The sequence below is a fragment of the Procambarus clarkii genome, chromosome 56 (genome assembly GCF_040958095.1).
Source record: "Procambarus clarkii isolate CNS0578487 chromosome 56, FALCON_Pclarkii_2.0, whole genome shotgun sequence".
In the NCBI taxonomy this organism is placed as follows: Eukaryota; Metazoa; Arthropoda; class Malacostraca; order Decapoda; family Cambaridae; genus Procambarus; species Procambarus clarkii.
This window is the reverse complement of record NC_091205.1, coordinates 15,561,713-15,571,465: the sequence shown is the minus strand read 5'-3', so window position 1 is coordinate 15,571,465 and position 9,753 is coordinate 15,561,713. Positions and strand designations below refer to the sequence as shown.

General features: G+C 44.4%; 1 protein-coding gene across 1 annotated transcript in view; it reads left to right on the top strand.

Annotated features, from left to right (window-relative positions):
- LOC138353089 (carbonic anhydrase-related protein 10-like) overlaps nucleotides 1-9,315 on the top strand; it is a gene marked incomplete in the record, with an annotated part of 89,705 nt that extends 80,390 nt beyond the window's left edge. The window contains 2 exon segments of the mRNA XM_069305754.1: nucleotides 1-95; nucleotides 863-9,315. Coding sequence (XP_069161855.1) covers nucleotides 1-95; nucleotides 863-879 — 112 coding nt within the window.
- Between the last annotated feature and the right edge of the window lie 438 nt (nucleotides 9,316-9,753).

Below are 9,753 nucleotides of genomic sequence, written 5' to 3'. Positions count from 1 at the left end.
ACAGCTCTTTCACCGCCCGCTTCGTACCAACATCGACTTTACCAACAGCCGTCAACTGCACTGTCCATCCATGGCGCCCCAGATGTACTACACAGGTGCGTCTTGACACACTCACACACATACACGCACGTGCACACATTTACCAGTTGGTTGATAGTTGAGAGACGGGACCACAGAGCTAAAGCTCAACCCCCCCCTCGCAAGCACAACAATGAGAGTATACACACACACACACACACACACATGATAGATAGAGCCCAGTAGGCTCAGGAATCTGTACACCAGTTGATTGATAGTTGAGACGGGACCACAGAGCTAAAGCTCAACCCCCCCCCCCTCGCAAGCACAACTAGGAGAGTATACACACACACACACACACACACACACACACACACACACACACACACACACACACACACACACACACACACACATCGCCCGTCCTATATCTTAGAAAACAATAAACACTCTATCATCATCCCACAGTAAAAAACCTAGCCCATCCTCCCTTACTAAACACCAGCTCATCTCTCCCACAGTAAACAACATAACAGATGGACACTTGTCCATCCTCCCACAGTAAACATTAGCCAATCTATCCACTGTAAACAGTGTTTGACTAGTCACAATGCCTTGATGTGAATATATTAAACCAACAGGAGATCTGAGAACGTCAACAGGTCTGTTGATTACCTGAGCCACGCCTCTAAGCTCCCTGTTGACATCTGTTGTAGGTGTTGATATAGATGTGTTACATACACATATTGTTTTACCATTTTGAGTTGCACGCTTCTAGGAGCAACAGATATTAAGAGATATTAAGATATTAATAATTGTGTTTTTTTGTGTTTTTCGCCCACAGCCAATACGTGGAGGTAGTGATACACGTGTCACGTGTCCTCGGCAGTATCATGTGTCCTCGGCAATACAGGGCGTCGCCTCAGAGCCATGGTGACGGGCAGGGAGTCATCATCTAGTCGTTGTGACGGGCATGGCGTCGTCTTGTACCCATGGTGACGGACATGGCGTCGTCTTGTACCCATGGTGACGGACATGGCGTCGCTTTGTACCCATGGTGACGGACATGGCGTCGTTTTGTACCCATGGTGACGGACATGGCGTCGTCTTGTACCCATGGTGACGGACATGGCGTCGTCTTGTACCCATGGTGACGGACATGGCGTCGCTTCGTACCCATGGTGACGGACATGGCGTCGTCTTGTACCCATGGTGACGGACATGGCGTCGCTTTGTACCCATGGTAACGGGAATGGCGTCGTTTCGTACCCATGGTGACGGACATGGCGTCGTCTTGTACCCATGAGACGGGAATAGGCTCGTAGCCAAACCGTTTCCTTTGGCTGTAACCACATGAATTCTAATCCCATTCACTACATACTGGTGTAAATACCGCTGAAGATCTACATAACCGTGACCTATGTACGCAATAATTTAAACTTTTGACAAATATGGAAAATGTACATGACGAAACGGGAAGTGGATAAGATAATAAGTGATGTAAACAAACGCAGGAACAAACAATGGTTTCAAAGTGTAGAGAGAGAGACTGTCCATTGGACGGTTATTCAGCTGTGCAAATTTGTGTCGCTTGTAAATAGTGTTTTTCCTCTGGTTGAGTGTTGGACGCTTAGACGACACTATACACGCGGTCACTAGTCTCCTGAAACACACACACACACACACACACACACACACACACACACACACACACACACACACACACACACACACACACCTGTTGATGACATCACCTGTTGATTGACAGTTGAGAAGTGTTGATTGACAGTTGAGAGGCGGGACCAAAGAGCCAAAGCTCAACCCCTGCAAGCACAAATAGGTGAGTACACACACACACACACGCACACACACACACACACACACACACACACACACACACACACACACACACACACGCACACACACACACACACACACACACACACACACACACACACACACACTTGTGAAGGGCTCTGAGCCACCACAATATCTGAAAGTTCCTCTTCAATCAGCAATAATATCTACAACCGAACTCCAGTCATCTCACCACCGCTACTACAACAATCTCTACCACCACCACTGCACTACCTACCACCACAGCAACTACCCTTAAAACAGCTGCCGCCACAGCAATCACAATTGAAACAGCAACCACCATTGAAACAGCAACCACCATTGAAACAGCAACCACCATTGAAACAGCAACCACCATTGAAACAGTAACCACCATTGAAACAGCAACCACCATTTAAACAACAACCACCATTGAAACAGCAACCACCATTGAAACAGCAACCACCATTGAAACAGCAACCACCATTGAAACAGTAACCACCATTGAAACAGCAACCAGCCCTGCGTGTAGCATCTCACCAGCAGACCATTACGCACCAAGCCCTGAAGGAGCGGCCTCGACCCGTCCACTGTCAACACTGAGCGACTCACCAGGCCGTAAGAGCTGCTTATGCCTCACCTGGTCAAGTGGCCCGTGACGCCAGTGGAAAGGTAAACATGCCAGGGTGTGGGTGTGGGCAGGGTGACTCCCCACACGTCAGGGTGACTCTCCACACGTCAGGGTGACTCTCCACACGTCAGGGTGACTCCCCACACGTCAGGGTGACTCTCCACACGTCAGGGTGACTCTCCACACGTCAGGGTGACTCTCCACACGTCAGGGTGACTCTCCACACGTCAGGGTGACTCTCCACACGTCAGGGTGACTCTCCACACGTCAGGGTGACTCCCCACACGTCAGGGTGACTCTCCACACGTCAGGGTGTGGGTGTGGGCAGGGTGACTCTCCACACGTCAGGGTGACTCCCCACACGTCAGGGTGTGGGCAGGGTGACTCCTATACTCGCCAGGGTGTGGGTGTGGGCAGGGTGACTCTCCATACGTCAGGGTGTGGGCAGGCAGAAGCTACATACAGGTCAAAGCCAACATCAAGCCACACTGACAGGTCCTTCACGTGGCCCCACCGTAGTCATATGACGCTCCAGCTTCACAAAAAGTCTGAATTAAGCGTGAGACGCGTGTTTACGTTTGTGACGTCACGAGAGTCAACACTAGTACTAGTGTGAGCCTCGCGGTACTTCTGGACATGAATGGTGGGGACGCCAGCCCCGCCGCCCTCACCCAGCTGTAAACATGCGGGTACGACATGAATGGTGGGGACGCCAGCCCCGCCGCCCTCACCCAGCTGTAAACATGCGGGTACGACATGAATGGTGGGGACGCCAGCCCCGCCGCCCTCACCCAGCTGTAAACATGCGGGTACGACATGAATGGTGGGGACGCCAGCCCCGCCGCCCTCACCCAGCTGTAAACATGCGGGCACGACATAAATGGTGGGGACGCCAGCCCCGCCGCCCTCACCCAGCTGTAAACATGCGGGTACTTTGTTTGTTCCCGCTAGGCGTCCCACTGTTGTTTTTGGCGCCATTGATGTGAACAACACCAGTGAGGTGACGTGAGCGAGAGGACGGTCCCCATTTTGCACCCGCAAGATAACGTAAGCTTTTAAGGGTTGATAGATGTTAATCTTCTTGTTTGAGGAGCTGTTCACTTGAGACAGTTAAGCAAGTCCCAGCTGTGTCTGGGTACAAGTGACAGGATGAACAACCCAGCGGGTTTTCTTCCTATTGGGGAGTGTTGTACATGCTGCTATGGCGGTGTGTCCACTCACAAGATGAGTGGCGCTGCCCAATACTGTCACTATGGCGGTGTGTCCACTCACAGGATGAGTGGCGCTGCCCAATACTGTCACTATGGCGGTGTGTCCACTCACAGGATGAGTGGCGCTGCCCAATACTGTCACTATGGCGGTGTGTCCACTCACAAGATGAGTGGCGCTGCCCAATACTGTCACTATGGCGGTGTGTCCACTCACAAGATGAGTGGCGCTGCCCAATAAACTCGCCCCTCGGGGCAAAATTTAAATTTAAAATTTAGGACGGTCGACTGACCCACGTGTGCATCGAGTCAGAGACAATGTTTACATTCGTGACGTCACAATGTAAACAAAGAGAGTGCGTGTGAATGAGGGGAGACTGCTGGCTGCATCCACTAGTTTACCACACAAACTGTAAGAGGGAGGGGGAGTGTTTGCTCACCTTGATGACATCACTGAAGTCAGTTCTCCACGACACAGCTACGACACAAGTCTTCCTGTCCCAACACACACAGTGCCGCCTTGTCATGACTCAAGAACCATGGCACCAATTAGATGATTTAAGCCGGTGTCATCCTGGCCTCAGACCTCGGGCCATTAGCGAGGCACAGACGAAAGACGGAATGAAAACTCTTTTGTTAGTTGGGGAGGCTGGCCCTCGGGGCTGAGGGTGCGACACGCCTTCCACGACAGGCAAAGAGATTGAGTTCTCTTTTATCGCAGCGAGTTTTGTTTCGCAGGTGATACTAAATATATGATGTCTGGAAACTGGTGATGTTTACATTCCCGCTGTTTGCTAACATCCTTGCAGTAGTTCCTAGTTTGTTTGTTTGTTTGTTAAGATCATGTGCAGCCGGTCGGCCGAGCGGACAGCACGCTGGACTTATGATCCTGTGGTCCCGGGATCGATCCCGGGCGCCGGCGAGAAACAATGGGCATAGTTTCTTTCACCCTATGCCCCCTGTTACCTAGCAGTAAAATAGGTACCTGGGTGTTAGTCAGCTGTCACAGGCTGCTTCCTGGGGGTGGAGGCCTGGTCGAGGACCGGGCCGCGGGGACACTAAAAGCCCCGAAATTATCTCAAGATAACCCCAAGATAGTCGTTTTGATCAAAATTATATGAAAAAACTGATCGCAAATAAGTAAAAAATAAATAAATTCACTTGGTTGCTGTGACGCAGACAGCAACAGTTGGGTGAAACTTATCAGCTGATGCTCCGTGAATGAACTGGGTGACGTCATAGTGACGTCACAGTGTTAGCTCGTAATTAAATCCTAGCCTAAGAGACCTTTAATACAGACCAATATATATAATTTCACCCATGAAACTGTCTTAAATTTAATTGAAATTGTGAGTATCTTACCAGATTAACCAAACTATCGCCATTGGTCTAGAGAAATATAAGGTTTAGTGACGTCACTCCTCGCTTGACGTCACACACTCGCTGACGCGGGAAATTCAAATCCACTTATTTTAAATATCAAAACCTCTTGATAAATAATATACCAAAAGAACCTCAACCCCCCCTAAAAAAATATTTTGTTTACTCAACTCTCAAAAGATTCTTAGAAAATCAGAATGTCTACAATATATCTTACTAGAAATGAAAAGTTATGATTGCAAATATTTTTCAAAAACACAGACGGAACGAACGTAACACAGCGAACGTAACACAGCGAACGTAACACAGCGAACGTAACACAGCGTACGTAACACAGCGTACGTAACACAGCGTACGTAACACAGCGAACGTAACACAGCGAACGTAACACAGCGAACGTAACACAGCGAACGTAACACAGCGAACGTAACACAGCGAACGTAACACAGCGAACGTAACACAGCGAACGTAACACAGCGAACGTAACACAGCGTACGTAACACAGCGAACGTAACACAGCGAACGTAACACAGCGAACGTAACACAGCGAACGTAACACAGAAACCTGACCGAACACGTCGACGAAGAGGAACAAGTTAAAAAAAAAGCGAAACTTCATATTGAAACCCGATAAAAACACGGGAGGTTTAAAGCCCCCGCCAGTAACGAAAAACAAAATGGGAATAGATACAATAACATTTGTGCTTAAAAAGCAAAAAAATAAATCAGATTTTTTGTTTTTTAAATAATGCCTTAATGACGTTTATAATAGATGGTGAAAATGTTGGTGGTATTGACACACACACACACACACACACACACACACACACACACACACACACACACACACACACACACACACACACACACACACATACACGCACACACACACACACACACACACACACACACACACACACACACACACACACACACACACACACACACACACACACACACACACACACGCCAAGACCGTCAGTAGTTTCAAAGCGTTATATGACAAAGAGTGCTGGGAAGACGGGACACCACGGGCGTAGCTCTCATCCTGTAACTACACTTAGGTAATTACACACACACACACACACACACACACACACACACGCACACACACACACACACACACACACACGCACACAGCCGAGGTTACTGTGTGCACAATGTAGTTTTTGTAAGTGTATTGAGAGCGCCCACAGACCCACCCTCGAGTCACCGCCCAGAAAATGGTAATGACACGAGGCTCAAAGAAAACGGGAGGCGAGTGGCGAGCCAAAAAAACCCTGGATATTGTGTGGAGATTAAAAAATAAAATAAAACAAGTGAAAGAAATACAGTATGGCCGGATTTTTGTATTCTCATTTTAGATATTAATGCAAAATACAATAATAATAATAATAATAATAATAATAATAATAATAATAATAATAATAATAATAATAATAATAATAATACCATATTATGAATAACATTAAAACGCTTGTTAAAACAGCAATCATCTCATTCAATATACTTTATACAACCTTGTCAGCCAGAGATGAGAGCGGGTGGCGGTATACTCAGAGAGGTATACCTCCGCTTCTCCGTAAGTATACACTGATAGTATACCATAGTCCTGGACTATGTTGAGGACAATAGTATACTTGCTGGTGGGTGAACAAGGTGGTACTTAGTCCTGGACTATGTTGAGGACAATAATATACTTGCTGGTGGGTGAACAAGGTGGTACTGATGCCTTAACAACCTTCCATGAGTGGTATTAGACCTAAGACCAAGCCAATGACAGGAACTGTGTATAGAATATACAAAATACAAACAGGTGTTGTACCCTAAAAAACAGTTTTGTATTATACATTTTATACAGCGGCCACAGAAAAAAAAATAACCAAACAGAAGTTTTCCCACGCTTAGCATAGTATATATACGTACTATACTATATGTACGTACGTATATATACATATATTATGCGTAGGATTTCGTGTTAGGCCTAGAATCAATTATTTAGGCCTAGAAACAGGTTGTTCCATCGTTTTACATTTTCGCCAACATTTTATAATTCCAAAGGTCCAAAACGTGGACTCTTTTTGGTGGTACAACTGTTTACATTTTGTACATATTATCCCTGGTACAGATAGGTACTCTCATTGTGTGGATATTGGTTGGTTTATTAGGTCAAATGAACACATACACACACATCTCTCTCTCCCTCTCTCTCTCTCTCTCTCTCTCTCTCTCTCTCTCTCTCTCTCTCTCTCTCTCTCTCTCTCTCTCTCTCTCTCTCTCTCTCTCTCTCTCTCTCTCTCTCTCTCTCTCTCTCTCTCTCTCTCTCTCTCTCTCTCTCTCTCTCTCTCTCTCTCACACACAACAGTTCCCGTAAAGTTTATTTATTCATTACCAAGATCATGTTGTCATAAACTGTGAAAGCTGTCAATGGGAAATAATATTCTGGAAGAAACACATGTTAAAGTACTGTACTTTGGGGACACTGGGGGGATACAGGGAGGACACAGAGAGAGGACACTGGAGGGACACAGAGAGAGGACACTGAGGGGACACAGAGAGAGGACACTGAGGGGACACAGAGAGAGGACACTGAGGGGACACAGAGAGGACACAGGGAGGAAGTACCCTTAAATAGCATTACAGGAGCGAAGAATTTGACGCTTATTATTAATAATAATATTATGAACGATGTCCTATTTTGCCATTATTATTATTATTGTGATAATTAATATTTTTGTCTTTGCTTATAGTTCATTTGTTAAGGTTTCAACTCTTTTGACCATGTCGTAGCTCAGCCGATTAAAGGCAGCGTCTGGGATGCTCCCGGACGCAGGTTCGAATCCTCGTCACGGCCCTTGTGGATTTGTTCATTTGTTAAGGTGTTTGAAGGTGTATATGTTCTTGCTCAAGGCTCGACTCCAGGGTGTGGTCCAGGCGCTCCTTGTTCTTTGCTGAACAGTTATGTAACAAGTTCATCCGTTGCTAAGGAACGCTTAAGGGTCGAGGGGGAGTAATTAACAACAGTTCCATAACCGCTGTTGAACATCTTAATGGTTTTGGCTTATGTTGTTCTGCGGCTGAAGAACGAATTCACTCTGTTCTTCAGGTGATATTTTTGTTCACTTGTTATATATAGCTAACAATTTGGCGAGTTTATACATGATTATGCGTGAGTGAATTATTGGTCCTATTTTTCATATACATTTAATAACACCCCTTTGGCGGATTTATAAACTTTATACATATAGTTGATTAATACATATGCACCACTATCGGGTCAATAATCGGTCCATATATACGAATAATTCCTAAAAAATATATTATGTATGATTTAATAATTTGTAAGAAATTAACCAAATTGTTGGTTAGATAATTTTACTGTAAGACGAAGCCAGACAATTAACAGTGTCTTACACACCTGGTTCTTAATACCTGTAATCACATAACACCTGCCTTCTGTTATCACATAACACCTGACTCCTGTTATCACCTGTTATCCCCATGTGTTGTAGGTATTTATTTGCCACAATTATTCCCCAATAATCCGTTTGTGATTATATTAAATAACTGCAATTATATTACTTGTTGTTATTCCATGTAATTATTTTATATGATGGCTGTGTGGGTGAATTATTTCATATATATAATTGTTCAGCATCGCTAAATTATTTTTCTATATCATGGTACCCTATGGGTGGATTAATGTGTCATATCATTGTGCTCTAATTATTCCTAATTATGTGATAATTCTATATGGATGAATTATTTGCCCTCTGGTAGTTCTAAAAGGCTGAATTATATGTTATATAACTGTGTAAAAGTAAATTATTTTTATATAATTGTGCTATGATTATTCCACTGTATGGCGACTCCATACAGTGTTAATAATCTGACACCAGTCATTCTCTAGGACTGAATTATTTATCTTCAGTCGGTGAATTATTTATGTAAATAACTATAGATTATAGATATTAATTTTGCATAAAGGCTAATTACGACTGAATTATGTCTAATATAATCATTCTGTACATTTCAATAACTTTTTGTAGGCTGAACGCTTTGGCCAATAATTCTTCTATAATTTCCGTGTGGAAGAACGACAAATCAAACGCTATAATCCCCAAGCAGAGCAATACATGTATAATAATTTTAACTAATAATAATTGCTATGATAATTCATAATAAAACAATTTGTCAGAGCGGTGTAAAAATAATACATAATAAATGTGTAAAATAATTTAATTTGGGTGTATTTATTTCCCTTGTAACTGACGAATGCCTCCGCCCTCCGTTTTCTGTTGATGTCAACAGTTGATATTTCTACTAACGAGACCTGTATATCTTTCAACTTTGTCTACACTTATTCAACAGCTTACGAGAGGAACTACGAGATTGTTTATAACAATAACAACTTTGGATTGTGAACTTTTCAAGCTTTCAAACTGTTGAATAGATGTAAACAAAGCCGCCAGGATTGTTGAAAGATGTACAGGTTTCGTAAGGAAATGGTTAATGTGGCCGTTAGTGTAGTCCGCCCGCCTTATTATCTATGCTACTTTGAGCATAGTGTTTCTGGGCTCAATGCGTTGCAGGCCAACTATATCCTGGTCATAGTTTAAGAAAATATATTTGTATAGTTCAGAATGCCGTAGTCTGCCACTATATCTTGGATGTTAGGCC